Source organism: Aquarana catesbeiana, linkage group LG03 (assembly GCF_042186555.1).
Source record: "Aquarana catesbeiana isolate 2022-GZ linkage group LG03, ASM4218655v1, whole genome shotgun sequence".
Lineage (NCBI taxonomy): Eukaryota > Metazoa > Chordata > Amphibia > Anura > Ranidae > Aquarana > Aquarana catesbeiana.
In genome coordinates, this window is record NC_133326.1 from 134098095 (window position 1) to 134116491 (window position 18397).

At 40.8% G+C, this 18397-nt stretch overlaps 1 protein-coding gene across 1 annotated transcript in view; it reads left to right on the top strand.

Moving 5' to 3' along the window:
* SND1 (staphylococcal nuclease and tudor domain containing 1) overlaps positions 1 to 18397 on the top strand; it is a 957459-nt gene that overhangs the window by 275625 nt on the left and 663437 nt on the right. Inside the window, exon 12 of the mRNA XM_073619298.1 lies at positions 5350 to 5450. Coding sequence (XP_073475399.1) covers positions 5350 to 5450 — 101 coding nt within the window. The remainder of the gene's footprint in view (positions 1 to 5349; positions 5451 to 18397) is intronic.

Consider the following 18397-nt stretch of genomic DNA (forward strand, 5'->3'; position numbering starts at 1 on the left):
ATCTGGTAAATGTACCAGCTAATTGTATACTGTATAGATGAGAAAAAACTATGCACCAACAGTCTTTGTAAACAGCACCTCATTGAGAAATTGGAGCGGGAATGCACTACTCCTCATCAAGGGTGCATAGCAGCCATTTTTTTACATTGCTGTTTTATAACCCAATTTTTTTTGGTGCCTGATTTACAGCCGGTACCTGTTCCTCTTTCCCTGCAATGTCTGCTTTCCAAAATGTGGCCATTTTGCATGTTTCTACAGTCCTAGTATTTCAGGGCCTCCAAAAATGTGATATGGTATGAATGGCAATCAGTAAATTAGAGTCGTAGTTTATACCCCTTAAATGCCTAAAGGTGCTCCTGGATTTTGCCCCCAAAAAGGGTTTACATTAAAGCTGATCGTTGTAAGCACCCCCGTCAGTGTTAAAGGGTTTATCTCATCCCTTTAACGTCTGCAGGTCAGCTTGTTCTATTAAAAACACTACATCTAAGAATTTTAAGCTGCAATTTAAGGCCTTATGCACACTGGGCACTTAAAAATGCAGCTGTTTGAGGCATGCTCTCAGACTAGATGCACATCTATGCAGGTGCATTTTTGAACACGTGATTTTGATGCTTTTTTGCATGTGGTTTTCATGTGTTTTGCATCTTTATTTTTTCAAACTGAATACCTGGTTATTGATTGGGCTGCCGCAGTGTCCTTAACGAGTTTTTTTTTTTTTTTACGTTCAGCTAAGAAAATGGTGTGCTGACCCCCCGCCAATCCATACTAGGCCCTTTCCCGGCAGGCCAGGAAAGGGAGGGGGGGGGGGCGAGCCCCCAAACCATACTAGGCCAAATGCCCTCAACGTGGGGTGGGTTTAACAAGGGGGCCCCCAGATCTTGCCCCCCAGATCTTGCCCCCCATGTGAATGAGTTTGGGGTACATAAAACCCCTACTCATGCACCAAAAAAAGTGTAGTGTAAAAATTGACAGGCAGTTTTTGATGAAAAAGGAAACAAAACCAATGTCCCACAGTACAGATCCATTGTCAGTCACGCCACCACCGCTGACCCAAAAAAGGTCCATGCTCGCTGTTTGACAGTTCTTAAATACCTAAGTCAGCCAGGGTATTGCTGGGTGGATGATGTCACAAGGGGGTGGGGACACTTGGTGACATCACCAGGTGGCCCCACTCCTTAGTTAATTAAGAACTGTCAGATGTATGTATACAATGTATCCCATACTCATTCACATGGGGGGGCGGGATCTTATGTTTTTCTTTTACCGGCATTTTTTTTTTTTTTTTTTAATACAGCTGCCCGCTCCTTAACCAGCTATTCAGTTTAAAAAAAAAAAATCAAAATGCATGTAAAAACGCAACACGTGCAGGTCCATTGAAGACTATTACACGCAAAACACAATCTGTTGCAGGGGAAAATGGTCCCTGACCCTTTCTAAAAACGTAGTGATTAAAAAAAGCAAATTTTCAATAAAATGTTTGACCAAAAAAAAACCACATTTGTGTTGATTTAAAAATAAGAATGGGGACTACACCCTACTCCTTTTAAACAGCCATGCTTTCAAGGTTTCAGGCTGCATTCACACCTGAGCATTTCAGTCGTGGGATTTTACTGCAATTGTTTTTTTCTTTTGTGATTTTTATTCAGGTCACCAATGTAAAAGGTAGAAAAACGCCTGTAATCTGCCCCAAAGAAGCACTCATGTTCTTTTTTGAGCTTGGGGTGTTTTTCAGACATTTTGCGTCAGGTGACAAAATGCTTCAGATGTGAACAGGTTCAATTGAAATGAATGTGATTTTGCTTGTTGGGTGATTTTTCGGGCGTTTAACGAGCTGAAAACCCTCAGGTGTGAAAGCAGCCTAAATGAAATGGGAACAAGCCCTAGAGCAAAAAATTCACTTGTCTCTCTGGATAAAAATATAGAATGGGATGCCATATCCTATGACAAATAGGTAAACTCAATATAAGATGCTAATGTTTTTTTTGTAGAGAAAACCTGCCATATTTATATTATATTATTCCTAACAGATTCCCTGGCTACATCCTCATATCTTTTGAGAATGCACTAAATCTAAGACATTAGAAGCTAGTGGCAGATGTACCATGTATGCAAAGTTAAGTTTTCCTTAGACCTGATACATTTTTTTTTTTGGTGCGTCTCACATTGCAAGTCACCTCTTTTGTATGAATCTAGGCATATTTCTTTATGTATAGTATTTTTTTTGCATGACTTTTTGCCATTTTCACTACTTATAACCAAATTTTGTCATTTCTTATATTATATTTCTTATATTTCTTATATTTCTTATATTTCTTATATTTCTTATATTTCTTATATCATATTTCTTATATTTCTTATTTCTTATATTTCTTATTTCTTATATTTCTTATTTCTTATATTTCTTATTTCTTATATTTCTTATTTCTTATATTTCTTATTTCTTATATTTCTTATTTCTTATATTTCTTATTTCTTATATTTCTTATTTCTTATATTTCTTATTTCTTATATTTCTTATTTCTTATATTTCTTATTTCTTATATTTCTTATTTCTTATATTTCACATGTTTATATAACTTGTTTAAAAACATGAAAATATAAACACAATTATTTAAAAAAGAAATCGAGTTGAGATTTGCTCTTTGGTTGTGGTGGGCTATTATGTCCTAATTAAATGGGAGCTACACTTTATTTTGCTGAGAAATCAATTTGCAAAACACCCGTTAGAATTTCTGCCCATCTTGAGTAGGGGCAGATGTTTCATTTAGTATTTTCTTCCTGGAATCCATCTGCCCTTTGCTCAGGCAGGTGGGTGTGCTTAGCTGAGAAAACCCCTACTGAAAACTTGCATATATAATATTTGCCTAATTAAATATGATCTGCTTTCCTAACGATTTACTAATGCTAGCAGCATAAGGATTAAAAAAAAATAGTTGATTGAGAGCATTAAGTTCCGCTTTCAGTAAAATTGTCTTCCGTTTCAGGGATTTGCAAAGGCATGCTTTGAAAGAATTTCAACCCCTATTGCTTACTGCAGTGCTACTAGTAAGCACAAAATCATGTGGCTTTGTGTAGCATTATCCTGTTTTGAAAGTGGTCATTCTTCTGGGTGAAAGATGTCGGAGATAACAAGGCACAGTAAAAGGCTTACTGCCCGTGATTAGGCCCCTCTCACACTGGGGCGGTAGGGGGCGTCGGCGGTAAAACAGCGCTATATTTAGCGCTGTTTTACAGCGGTATTTGGCCGCTAGCGGTGCGGTTTTAACCCCCCGCAGGCGGCCGAAAAAGGGTTAAAACCCCTCGTATAGCACGGCTATAGCCGCGGTATTACCGCGGTATAGCCGCGCTGTCCCATTGATTTCAATGGGCAGGAGCGGTGAATACACCACTCCTTCACCGCTCCAAAGAAGCGACTGACAGGAGATTTTTTCTTCTCCTGCCAGTGCACCGCTTCAGTGTGAAAGCCCTCGGGCTTTCACACTGAACAAACAGCGGAGGCTGTTTAGGGGCGGTTTGCAGGCGCTATTTTTAGCCTGCAAACTGCCTGCAAACCGCCCCAGTGTGAAAGGGGTCTTATTGTACAAATCTTTTTTTTTTTTTTTTTCTTCCTGTAGAATATGCTGCTAGAATATATTTGCACATTGGTACTGATCTGCAGTACTGGTTGGGTTTTCTGTAGCCTTACCCTTGCATTTTCTGGCATGGCTAAAACAGAATTGATTTGCATGTAAATTTCCGGAAAGTGGGGCATAAAATTTTTTTGCTTTTGTGTGTACTAACAGATGTATCTCTGTGTAGGGTTATGTACTTGTCTGTGATATTCTTTCACAAGTTTTGAAAACACAATAAGTGAGTAGTTTTCATTTTTTTTTTTTTTTTTTAAGCTCTGGAATTTGCAGCTACTGTACTTGTACCTTCCAACTGTTCACATACTGTATACAACTACCCCAGTGTTGGATATGTTCAAACTTTGATTAGGATTTCAACTGATAACATTTGCCTTGAGATAAGTACAAGTACAGCCAATATGCAACATACTAAAGCTGGGTACACAATACAGGTTTTTTATTTATTTTTGTGCAATTCTGCGGGTTACACAAAAACTGACCGATCCGTTTGGGTGCTGCTGTACTAACCAATGTGAGGTTAGTTCAACGATCTCCCCCACTGAGCTGTTGTGTTCTAATGGGGACGGCCCCCCTCACCAGAGCACTCCGACCAGCGCTCTCTTCCATTGGCTGAGAGCGCTGATCGGGAGTCGGTCGGCTGCTGGACATACACACGGGAAGAATGTCGGACATTTTTTTTTTTTTGTTTGTTTTTTTTGGAACTGGCAAATCTCCAGACATTCTGTCTGTGTGGGGCTTAAGTAGAAAATATTTTCTATGTAAGCTTATATGAATTCTCTGCTATTTTTAAACCACACATTTTAAAGCAATAGTTATAGAAAAATGTGTTATGTTTAAATTCTATTTATATTTAGAAATATGGCAAATAATGTAATAGAAGCTAACAGTGAGGGAAATGGCTCTTTACTAACAAGAGTCTTAAACTGATTGTTGCCTGGCTGTGTCTGGCTTCAAAACTTTATTCTGCATGCTTATTACAAGTTAAAAATTCAGAGTCATTCTGGGTTCAGAACTTAGACTTCCATAGCTGAGCTCAATGTTTTTAAATGCTTGTTGACCTAGAATAAGCCCACATTTAGGTAAAGTATTGAGGCCATAGACTGCCAATGAGCTAGTATTTTCAAATAAAGTTCAAATCCAGAAAAAGCAATACTGCTCAACTTAAAATTCAAAAAGGTTGATAAAAAAAATGTGGTTACAAGAAGCACCATTAAGGATACAAAAATACAGTAGTTCCCCACATATAGATGACCCAGGTAAAATAACATGTTATGAACCTCCAGGAGACTGCCTTCTACTAAACGGCTCCGTATTAAAATGCAATACTGGCTCTACTCTTCTTGATCATGTGATACTGAGGACTTTACTCTTAGTGCAGCTTGCACACACCTTCTTTTGTTTTAATTTTTTTCATGCCCAGATTGGTTGTGTTTTGTAATTTACTCAGTATTTGTGTATCCACAATTATATAATATTTACAGTAGTTATATAATTTAAAACTTTGCATTTATTTTTTTTAGACCTTAAGTGGAACAGTGTTTTATTTTGTGTATCTGGTAACCAGTATAATTTGCCATTGGTGAGAAAGGCTGAAAGAGCTTGGTAATCCTTCTCTTAGTACAGTTTATCTTTGACATTTAAAAGCGATTTGCTGTTAAGTCCATATTTCCTTTGAAACTATATCAAGAGCCAATTTTAAAAGCTTTATTCTCATTTACAGGTAAATGTGAATGTGGACTACATCCGTTCTGCTAGTGCAGCCACAGACACCGTTCCAGCATTTCCTGAGCGTACCTGTGCCACAGTCACTATTGGTGGCATGTAAGTATTTGTTGAAGATAACCTGCATATAAACATGCCTATGTACTTGGACTAGTTTTTTCATGTTTGCTAAAATTGCCCTTAAGAAAAAAAAATCAGTTCTGTAAATACAATGAACAAAGCCCCATAGAAGAATTATGACTGGATATCTATTCCACCCATCACCTGCCTTTTCATTGTTAAATTACATAGAAATTCCTGCTACCATTTACCAGTAAAACGGAGAGGAAACCTATTCAGATAGGCAATTCTAGTAAGTAACATCTAGAGGTAGAAAGGCATATTGCATGCTGTTGCCCCATGTTGTACCTATCTTGATGAATTTTACTGTAGGTCCCGTTGTATTTTGCTGGCTCTGGAGATTTTAGAAAACCTTGTATCAGTTTCCACTCCCAGCCCATTCATCTTGCTTGTCCTGTGGCCAGTATCTTTGGTAGGTATTAACTGCCTAATACGATTTCTACATTGGCTCTCTGAAATCTGTGAAGCAAAGATCTCATCCATGCCTTTACCTTGCATCATGTATACAGTAAATACTGTGCCTATGAGCCTTGCAAGAATCTATTCAGGGGAACAGCAAGGTGATTTTGGTATCACATTATCGGGGTGTGCAGAGTTTTATGCTGAATTATTATAAAAATGCTTGTGTGCTGATGAGCTGTCACCAGATTATTCATTTCAGCAAAAAAAGTTGTCATAAGCTTTTATGTGCATTTAAAGTGGTTGTAAACTTCAGACATGAAATCTGAATAAAGCACATCTTTCTATACTGTGTACTTTATGTTCTTTATCTAAAGCATTGAGTGTGATTTCACTCTGCTGCCGCCTGGTTCTTCTGTTATCTGCATGAGCCACTTCTGACAGCTTTTCCCTGACACTGGGCTCCGTTCACAGACCCAGATCGCATGCCGTATTTGGGGTTTTCCCCAAATACCGCCTGCAATCCCGAAAATGTCAATTTACTTCTGCTTTATGCGCTATACCGCAAAAACACTTGGTAAATACCGCATAAAACCGGAGTAATTCCATTTACACACACAAAATATGCATGTAGCAAATAAGTAGTGGCCCCAGCATTCGATATTTAAGGAACTGTAAGCCGCCGGCATCCTTAACCGTTAAACAACCTGATAAGGAGCGGGCAGCGGCCGCATCCTTAACCACTTCCATACCAGTTCTATTCTGGCACTCCTCTCCTACATGTAAAAATCATCATTTTTTTTTTTTTTTTTGCTCAAAAATTACTCGGAACCCCCAAACATTTTATATATATATATATATATATATATATATATATAATTTTTTTTTTTTTCAGATACCCTAGGGAATAAATGGCGGTCGTTGCTTTTTATCTCGCATAGTATTTGCGCAGCAATTTTTCTAACGCGCTTTTTGGAAAAAACAGTTAAGTTAGCCCAATTTTTTTTTTTTTGTATAATGTGAAGGATGATGTTACACCAAGTAAATAGATACCCAACATGTCATGCTTTAAAATTGCGCACACTCATGGAATATCACTAAATTTTGGTACTTAAAAATCTCCATAGGCGAAGCTTTACATTTTTTACAGGTTACATATTTAGAGTTAGAGGAGGTCTAGTGCTAAAATTGTTGCTCACGCTCTAAAACACGCGGCAATACCTCACATGTGTGGTTTGAACAGCGTTTACATGTATGGCCGGGATTTGCGTTTGCTTCTGAGTGCAAACTACCGGGGACAGGGGCGTTTTACTTTATTTTTTTTTATTTTTACACTTTCTTTTACCTTTTTATGATCACCTTTATTCCTATTACAAGGAATGTAAACATCCCTTGTAATAGGAATTGTTCGTGACATGTCCTCTTTATGGAGAGATGCGGGGTCAATAAGTTCTCATATCTCTCCTCCAGGCTGGAAAGCATAAGATCGGAGAAGAAAAATCCACAATCTCATGCTTACCAGCCGCGATTGCGGCTTTGCTTACATCCGCAGCCAGGACATAATGTTGCGCCCGGGCCTCTGACGGTCATAGAGCCCCCAGATCCCCCCCCCATGTTAATGAGTATTGGGGTACATAGTACCCCTAGTCACCCAACAAAATGTAGTATGTAAAATGATTTTAAGAGTACTTGTGCAAATGCTTAGTATCTACACCGATACTGGTATCAGTGCAACCCTAGTTTTCCCTTAACGTCTTTCAGAACAGCACTTGAGAGAGTGACTCCCCCCTTTTGCTAATAGGAAACACCTCTTCCACCAAACTTTAAAAAAAGGCTCCTTCCCACACACAGTCAGTTTTTGTGTTTTTCCCGGAGGGAACACTTAGTGAGGAGTCAGAGCTCTTAGGTGCTGTCCTGAGACCAGGCTTCCTGCTCCACCAAAAATGTTTGTTTTTTTTATTTCAGAGAGCTGTTCCTCCCATTCCACAATGCGCTGCTGGATGGGCTCCTTCTCCCTCTCCATAACGCTCAGGGAGAGTCGAGGCTGCTGTGGGCATCGCTCCTAGGTGGCGGTGAGGTACAGGCGGTCACGGGTTCTTTTCTCTTCTGTGCCTCTGCCTGTTTTCCTCTGATGCCGCCATCTTGGGGATGGCATGCCGTACAGCCATCCTCCGGAAGTGAGGTACCCGGAGGGGGCAGAGCCCACGAAGCAGGCGTGCTGCGTCATTTCCAACGGAAATCTCGGGGGGAGAAGGGAGGAACAGGGCTGGTGCTTATTTGCCAGGTCCGGTCAGGCTCAGTGGCGCTATTGGAACTATCCGGAACAGGCAGGCCAGCCACACGCAGCAACTCAGCGCTCCTCGACGGAATCAATGGAGGCAGTAAGTGGGACAGGAACGGGCACCAGCAAGGCCCAGGTAAGGGACAGTTGGGAACTGTCCTCCTTTACTGTGGGCTTAACCCCCTCCCCCCCCCCCACCCCACCCCACCCCCCGGTGGCCTGTCTGGGCACATGAGGCGGCTGTTCTCACTGTGCACCTGTGGTGAGCCTCCTATTTAAGAAAAGGACAGGTTGTCTCACTGAGATGGTTTTTTTTTTTTTTCCTTGTTTTGTCTCATGGTGGGCCAAGAGCTCTAATCCAGTGGCAAAAAGGAAATGTCCTTCATGATATAAGGCTAAACTACCTGAAGGATGGAAGAAGACTTTGTGTCAAGCCTGTGTTGATTCGCTAGTTAAAGAAGCTTCTTCCGCTTGCAGGATTTGATTGCATCGGTTAAAAAAAAAAAAAAAACGGATGCTAATCATTCAGGTTTTCTCTAGCAAACCTATCCCTTAGTCAGCCAGTCCTCTCAGGGCTCACTAATAGTCCAGATGGAGACTGAGGCTTCTCTTACCCAAGAGGGACATTTCCCAGCCCCCCGTTCTAGGGAAGAATTGGAGGAGGAAGGGGAAAATGTACCTTCTAAATACAAGTTGTCCTTAGAACAGGTAGATGGCCTGTTAAAAGAAATCTATACCACACTGGGTCTGGAAGAGGAAAGAAAGGAATGATCTCTGCATGATAAAATGTATGTAGGACTCGGTGATCCTAAAAATCGCACTTTTCCGGTACACTCAGTAATTTCTGAGGCTATTAGGAAGGAATGGGCAGAGCCAGAAAGAAAACCCTTCTTTCCTAAAACTCTTAAAAGGCCTTTCCGTTTTGATGAGGACCCAGTGGCGATTTGGAATAAAAATCCCAAACTAGATGCTGCTTTCTCCCAAGTTTCTAGATCAACTGACTTGGCATTCGAGGATATGGGGGTATTAAGAGATCCCATGGATAAAAGAATGGATCAGCAGCTTAAGAGGGCTTGACAATCCGTCATGGGTAATCTCAAACCTGCCATGGCGACTACTATTGTCTCCAGGAACATGGAATTTTGGCTGAGTCAACTTAAGGCCCATATTACGGCAGACTCGCCAAAACAAGAAATTTTGGATTCTTTCTCGACCCTGTCAGCCGCTGTAGCTTTTATTTCAGATGCTTCAGTGGAATCTATTAAAATGACAGCAAGATCTGCAGCCCTAACTAATTTGGCCAGGAGGGCTCTGTGGTTAAAAACACAGCACCCCCCCACCCCCCACCCCTTCTCTGCGTTCTTGATCTTTCTTTAAACTGTTGGTTCTAAGTCCAGACGATAGGGAGCTGTGCATTTAGTTTGAGATACGGTCTCTCCAACTAAACATGCAACCTGGCAATCAAGATGATACCATATATGCTAGCAAACAAGATCAAGAAAGTTATTCTCAATTTATATTAAAGCAATATTGCTGTACCGGTCAGTTGCGACAGTTTTATGTATTCTGCGTTGCAGATGGCATAGGGACTCTTACTGGACAGCCCACATGTTACATTATATTGTCTATCATAACCGCAGTTGTGTACCCTTTCTGTATTTCTGTGTTGAAAAAACGTCATCAATATTTGAAAAAAAAAAAAAAACTTAGCCGGTGGATGCGGCATCCAAAAATAAGCTGTGTGGGATACCGTTCCTGGGGGATTTGCTTTTTGGGCCTGACTTGGATTCAGTCCTAGATGGGACAGCTGATAAAAAGAAGTTATTTTCAGTTAAAAAGAAAAAACAACCAGTTAAGCGTTTTTTTTTCGTTTTCAAAGAACTCAAGAGCAAAGTACCAAACCCCAGGCGAAGAGAAGAAAAATCGTTGCAGAAGGGGAAAAGCAAAGAAAATGTCCTTTTCAATCCTCCTGCGTCCTCTAGCAAAACGCAATGACTCGTCCCTACCAGTGGGAGGAAGGATTCAAAATTTCCTCCCCCTGGGTTACAGAATAGAGTTTTCGGATCATCCTCCAGAAAGATACTTTGTGACAAACCTCCCAAGGGACCCAACAAAGGCTCTGGCTATGAAGAACCTTTTAAAGGATCTGATGCACTCTGGTGATACTGGTATCTCCAGAGGAACACTGTCAGGGATTTTATTCCCACATATTTCTGATAAGAAAACCATCCGGAAACTTCCGTTTTGATTCTCAACCTGAAACCATTGAACAAGTCAATCCTATACAAACCTTTTTGTATCTTCACGGTCAAGAATATGCTGACCAAGGAATGCTTTATGGCATCAATCGACCTGAGGGATGCTTACCTTCATATTCCTGTAGCACCTCAGTCCCAAAAATACCTGAGGTTTGCGGTAAATATGGGCAAGGAGGCTATACATCTACAGTTCAGGGCCCTTCCCTTCTGCCTTTCATCAGCTCCGCAAATTTTTACAAAAGTAATGGCGGAAGCCCTCGCCCCTCCTTGACTCCAGGGGATTGCGATAATCCCATATCTGGACGACCTCTTCTTTGCCCCGTCCAGGGAAAAGTTGCATGGGATCTGGACAGAGCCCGCAGTCATCTGGAGTCTCTGGGGTGGATAGTGAATATTCAAAAGTCGAATTTCATTCCAGCTCAGCAAGTACTTTTTCTGGGGTACCTAATAAATTCAGTGGAACAAAGAATTTTTCTCAAAGGTCCAGAATGTAGTAACTACACTTCAAGCGAATATGTCTAGGGCCGATACAACTAATCGATTATGAAATTAATCGATTACTATTTTCATAATCGATTAATCGGCCAGTAACATAATGGGGTTGAAAAAATAAAATTAGCCCTTTATGGTACAAAAAGAGCAAATTATCGCTATTGTAAATATTACTTTCACTGTTCCACAGTAAAAAAATATTAACCCCTTACAGTAGCGATTTGTTCTTTTTGTACTATAAAGGGTTAATTTTAGTTTTTTTTAACCCCATTATTTTACTAAAAGTCTTAGGTTCACACCTATGTGTTTTTGGTGCTTTTTTGCAGGAACACACTACAGTTCATTTAACATGGTTTCCTATTGGACACGTTCACATCTATGCATTTTTTTCAGCCGCTGCATATTTGGCAAGTGTCAAGGACTTTTTTCAACACAAAACAGTGTTTTTTTGGTTCAATATACTTTAATGGAGAAGCTGCAGAAAACCATGTAGTGTGTTTTTGCAGCAATTTGTGTTTTGTTTTTTTGTTTTTTTTATCTGCCCAACAACAAATTGGCCCAAAAAAAAGCATGAAAAAATGCAAAAACGCAAATTGCAGCAAAATCAAGTTTGCAAAAATCAAAACGCACAACAAAAAGCACTGCAGAAACAGATCAAAAGCAAACTGCATAGGTGTGTACTGAGCCTTATGCTGGCCACACCGATCAATTTTCAGATGAGAATATTCAGACAAAAAATCTTCGTACATTCGCTGAATGAAAGAATGTTGTTTGAAAATTTCACTTGCTTTTAACATTCTGTTTTAAAATGAATGCAATTTCTGAACGAAAACCACATACACTGTCTGACAGTACCTAAGACCAAGAAGTTTTCTATTTCTAAATTTTACCCCACTAACGATTAGAAAATCGAACGAATGTTCCTAAAATGACATTTTTATTTTTTTTTTGAAGGAAGACATTGTTTTTGTATGGCCAGCATATAATATATTACAGTTCTGTTTGAAAATCTGCAAAACGGTCTTTAACTTTTTTTTTTTCTTTAAATAAAAAAATTGATCTGAGTCTGATATTTACCAGATTCAACCTCCTAATAGTATATACAGTATATCTCTAATAGTATATACCAGTGATGGCGAACCTTGGCACCCCGATGTTTTGGAACTACATTTCCCATGATGCTCCACTACACTGCAGAGTGCATGAGCATCATGGGGAATGTAGTTCCAAAACATCTGGGATGCCAAGGTTCACCATCACTGGTATATTCAGTGTATCTCTTTTGTCTGTTATTCTCAGAGTGGATTAGATATTTTGCTCTCTAACCATATAGTTATTTATATTTACCACTGCTTAGAGATATTTAGGAATACATTGCCCTTTTTTAAAACTTTTAATAGTAACTAAATTTTTAAAAATTTTTTTAAGGTTATTAACCGATTAATCGAAACAATAACCGGCCAATTAATCGATTATGAAAATAATAGTTAGTTGCAGCCCTAGTTATGTTGGCTTTGGGAACATTAACCTCATCTATGCCAGCCATCCAGCGGGCAAGGCTGCATTTCAGGCCTCACCAGAGGTTCCTTCAAAGAACATGGAACCACAGGACAGAGTCCCTAGATACAAAGGTAAAGATACCCACCAGACTCAAACGAACACGTTGGTGGAAAAGTCAAGTCAAATAGTATTACAATGGGGTCGTCTTTGGTCCTTTCCGACCGAAAAAGTGGTGACAACAGATGCCAGTATGCGCGGATGGGTGCCCACATGGGTCAGGATTTGGCACAGGGAACATGGTCACAGGCCGAAGCAGAAAAATCCTCCAGTTTGAGAGAGCTAAAAGCAGTTGCTGTCTTCTATCCAAGACTCCAGGTTTCCATGTCCAGGTCCTATTGGACAATGCCACTACCATAGCTTACCTGAACAAGCAGGGGGCACAAGAAGCAAAGCTCTTCACTTGCTGTCAGTAAAGATTCTGGAGTGGGTGGAAAACCATTTACTGTCCTTATCTGCAGTCCATCTCACAGGCACATTAAACAAAGTGGCGGATTATCTAAACAGACAGAAGGTTCAGGAAGCAGAGTGGAGCCTGAACTCAGAAGTTGGCATTGATCGCCAGGAGTTGGGGCCATCTGCAAGTAGACCTGTTTGCTTCAAGGCAAAACGCTCAGCTCCCACAATTTTTCTCCCTTCAGAGATGGCTCCCAGGGGATAGACGCTCTGGCACGCCCGTGGAATTGTCGCCCGGGGTATGCCTTTTCCCCTTTCCAGTTGATTCCACTGGTGTTAAGAAAGATGCAAAGAGTATCAATAATCTTGATTACTCCTTTTTGGCCAAAGAGCTTGGTTTGCCACAGTTCTGCAGTTGGCAATCAAACCATGTTGGCAGCTTCCTCTCAGTCATGATTTGCTTATACAAGGACCAGTTCATCATCCAGATGTAGCCAGGGTAAGACTCACTGCCTGGTATCTGAAGAGCAATTGTTAAGAAACAAAGGTTTTTCAGAACCGTTAATAACTATGTTACTTTCCGGTAGAAAAAAGGTAACTAGGTCTATTTACGCCAAAGTGTGGAAGGTCTACGTTTCTTGCTGTCATTCAGAAAATAGGGATATGAAAGACAGTCTCAGTGTTGGAGTTTTTACAAAAAGGTGCAGACAAGGGTCTTGCAGTCAGCACTCTTAAAGTGTAAGTGGCCGCATTAGGAGTTTATCTGGAGAGATCATTATCTTCAGAAACTTTGACCATGAGATTTTTAAAGGGCACTTTCCAGGTCCAGACCAGTTCCGGTTAAGCACTTCCAAAATGGGATCTCTGTGGTTCTGCAAGCCTTCGAAAAGGAACCATTTGAGCCATTCTAGACCAGATCTCTAAAGAATTTAACTTTCAAAACGATTTTTCTAGTCGCAGTTACATCGACGAGAAGGATTAGTGAACTGCACGCCCTATCGATAAAAGAACCCTCTTTGTCCATTTTTTCACATTATACTTAAGGTATTTCCGGGGTTTTTGCCAAAAGTGGCAACTTTTTGTAACAGGTCACAGGAGATTATCCTTCCAACTTTTTGTTCTAACCCTTCGAGGGAAAAGGAAGAGCAGTTTCACAATTTTTAGATGTGAGGCGTGCCCTATTATGTTGGAAGTAACGGAAGGTTTTAGATCCTCAGATTCGTATTTGTTCTTTTTTCTGGAAACAAAAAAGGCCACCAGGCATCAAAGAAGTCAATTGCTAGATGGCTAAAGACAGCTATATCTGTAGCCTATTTTCACATGGGTCTATCTTCCCCACCTGGAAATAGAGCTCATTCATCAAAGGCTCAGGCCACTACATGGGCAGAAAAAGCTAGTGCCACCCCAGATCAAATTTGTAAGGCAGCTACGTGGTCAAGTTACTTAACGTTTGTCTGTCATTACAGACTGAATCAGGCTTTTGGCATAAAAGTTCTGCAGGCTGCGGTCCCTCCCTAGTGGGTAAGTCTCTATTATCCTCAAGTGCTGTCCTGAAAGACGTTAAGGGAAAACTCAAGTTAGACTTACAGGTAACTTGTTTTCCAAGAGTCTTTCAGGACAGCAGCATCCCGCCCTATTGCAATGTATATATAAAAAAAAAAAAAATGTTATATATATATTAACCATATCTCGATTTATGTGTTCCAGTTCGGGGCTGGAGGTTCTCTACTACTACTATGGGTGGGAAGGAGCCTCCTTTTAAAATTTGGAAGAGGTGTTTCCTATTAGCAAGGGGAGGAGTCATTCTCGTGCTGTTCTGAAAGACTCGTGGAAAACAAGTTACCGGCAAGTCTAACTTGAATTTTCAGCCACTTTATTGTAAGGTGTTGTATGAATGTTATTTACCTTTATAATCCTCCCTTGTATAGCCATCCAGAAGCCCTGACACTGCTGCTGGGCATGGCCATGTCCGAAGCCGAATCAGTGTCCTCTGTAGTGTTAACTTTTGCTGCCCCCTGACGGGTACATAAAAGTATAGTGTAGTTAAGTTTAAGGGAGTGGTGGAGGACTTTGGCATGGAGAGGGCTATGACTTTGCGAGGGCATCCTTAAATGCGCGTAAACATAGGTACAATAAAATGCAGGACAACTTGATCTGGGGAGAAAGTGTTTTACCTGTGCTTCCCATATAAATTTTACCTGTTTTTAAATAACTCACACACAGACTAGTGTGAATTATGACTATAGAGGTAAAATCCAGCTTCGATATGCAAAATCTGTATGCGCTTCTAAGCGCCTCTCCTCACTGGTGCTCCCAGTAAGGGTGGCAAGGAGGGAGTGTGCAATGTGTTAATTCAGTAGCTAGTGGGAGTGACTGTGTGCACCAATCACTATGCAGCAGCCAGTTGCACATTGAAAGATGGCTGCTGCATTAATCTCTTGTGACCTATAGTGTTCTTGTCACTGTGGCCATTGCCCCTTCTTTGCAGTGTCTGTGGGTGCCCTTTGTGGCTACATTGTCTCTTCCATACTGTTTTGTATGTTGGCCTAGGCGCACAGGTGTCAACTGGCGGCCCTCCAGCTGTTGCGGAACTACAAGGCCTACGAGGCATTGCAAGGCTGACAGTTACAAGCATGACTCCCAGAGGCATGATGGGACTTGTAGTTCTGCAACAGCTGGATGGCTGCCAGTTTGACACCCCTGGACTTGGTTATGTACAGCCTTTAATCCTGCTGCCCTGCAGTTGGTTGTTCATTACCATTGCGAGTTCTATCTCCCTCTATTTTTTGAATAGCAATCTCAGTGTCCTAGTTAGACTTCTGCTAATCTTTCTGTTCTCTACAAGGGTTTATTAGTTAACATTACTGGTACTGTTAACTTGAATACTGTTTTATGCTGGCCTACGATGACTTGGTCACACCAGGCCAATTTATCCTTCTGTTCTACTGTTGGTCCTCGTGTCACCCTTTGCTGTGGCTGACTCATTTATGAAATACAGTATCTCACAAAAGTGAGTACACCCCTCACATTTTTGTAAATATTTTATTATATCTTTTCATGTGACAACACTGAAGAAATGCCATTTTGCTTCAATATAAAGTAGTGAGTATACAGCTTGTATAACCGATCATTTGCTGTCCCCTCAAAATAACACACAGCCATTATGTCTATCCATGTCTAAACCTCTGACAACAAAAGTGAGTACATCCCTAAGTGAAAATGTCCAAATTGGGCCCAAAGTGTCAATATTTTGTGTGGTCACCATTATTTTCCAGCACTGCCTTAACCCTCTTGGGCATGGCGTTCACCAGAGCTTCACAGGTTGCCACTGGAGTTTTCTTCCACTCCATGATGACATCACGGAGCTGGTGGATGTTGGAGAGCTTGCACTTCTCCACCTTCCATTTGAGGATGCCCCACAGATGCTCAATAGGGTTTAGATCTAGAGACATGCTTGACCAGTCCATCACCTTTACCCTCAGCTTCTTTAGCAAGGCAGTGGGTCGTCTTGGAGGTGTGTTTGGGGTCGTTATTATGTTATTATGTTATCATGTTATTCATTTTCAGAGGCTGGGCCCTGCGGCCCAGCCTCTGAAGGGAGGGGATCATTCTCTGCTTCAGTATGTCACGGTACATGTTGGCATTCATGGTTCCCTCAATGAACTGTAGCTCCCCAGTCCCGGCAGCACTCATGCAGCCCCAGACCAGGACACTCCCACCACCATGCTTGACTGTAGGCAAGACACACTTGTCTTTGTACTTGTGCTGTCCTACTATCCCTTAGCTGACAGCCAGTTAACAAAACAGAAATAGCATTGTGTTTTATTTCAAAACTGAATTTACTTCCATCAATAGTTCTGTAAACTGCAATACAATCGGATAAACTTAGAATTAAAAAACGTATTACATGTGACACTTTGCAATAAGTACAACATTAAATATTACTATACAGAAAGCTGATATTTAAATTGTATATCAAACACATTACAGTGCAGTCAAAGTGTAAAATGATCTTTAGGAAATAAACTTACAGGCATTTGTGTATCTAGAAGCAAATTTGAAGACCTTCACTTGTCTGCATCAGAACTAAAATGGCTTCTGTAACTGAGGTAAAAACTTTGTTGTCCAATAAGACACTTTATTAACAAAGGCAAGACTTTCCGGTGAGGAAATGCAATTGCAGCAGGCAACCATCGGGTGCCCTCAAAATGACAAGCCTATAGACAATTCTATAATAGACAGCACAGTACTTCTCACCTGATTTCTTCCACACATGCTTGACACCATCTGAACCAAATAAGTTTATCTTGGTCTCGTCAGACCACAGGGCATGGTTCCAGTAATCCATGTCCTTAGTCTGCTTGTCTTCAGCAAACTGTTTGCGGGCTTTCGTGTGCATCATCTTTAGAAGAGGCTTCCTTCTGGGGCAACAGACAGACCACTTTGATGCAGTGTGCGACGTATGGTCTGACCACTGACAGGCTGAACCCCCCACCCCCACCCCTTCAACCTCTGCAGCATTGCTGGCAGCACTTGTACGTCTAGTTCCCAAAGACAACCTCTGGATATGATGCTGACCATGTGCACTCAAACTCTTTGGTCAACCATGGCGAGGCCTGTTTTGAGTGGAACCTCTCCTAAGATGTGCATTTTCAAACTGTGCAAAGCCCAAAAAGGTGCAGGAGCTTGTTGGGTTCACACGGCAGCCTATTCAATTAAATTATAGGTCACAAAGGTGGAAAAAAAATCTTGATTTTTTTTTTTTTTTCTTAAATCTTAAACTAGCATTTTTACAGGGATGTGTAGACTTTTTATATCCACTCTAATATACTCTTTGTATGTGTGTGTATATATTAGTGTGTGTAAATCTTATAAAATATACTATACAGATCTATAAAAGCACAAGATTTAAGCACTTGAACCATGGAGCACACTGGGCACACTGCCAGCGAGGCAGATATTTTCTGATTCACTCATCTTTAACTATTGATAAGCAGACAGCACAATTTGGCGTATATGGAGTGTCATGGTTATACCTTTCATATGTTTATTGCAGATTTCAACATTCTGTTTGCCTAGCTACTCATAAGAGCCTTCTGCTGCATCTGTATTCTGTTCAGGTTGTCTTTGCTTGTCCTTGTCAATATGACAAGTCTCCAAGGAGGGGTTTTATTTCCTGTTTTCCTGGAAGTAGTTTGGTAATTTGTCATAGGTGCTTCTCCATAGCAGCTAGTCTTGGAAAGATCCCAAAGTGCTCTTGGCCATACTCTGTCCCAGAGAAAGCCCTTTATGAGACAACAGAGCATTAGACCTGGAGCTGCTAAGCCAACTGGAACTTAGAAATTGCCCTTATCTGCCAGTAGCACACAAATTGAGACATGTGCTTACAAAGCCATTTCTTCAGGAGGATTAACACAGTCTGGTTATTGTAACCCCTTCAAAACACTATTAGAAGGCAGTGGGGCTGACTTAACTTAAATTTACAGAAACCTAATGGGTGGTATAACTTTTTTTTTTATACGCCCTTTAAAAACCTTTTAGTA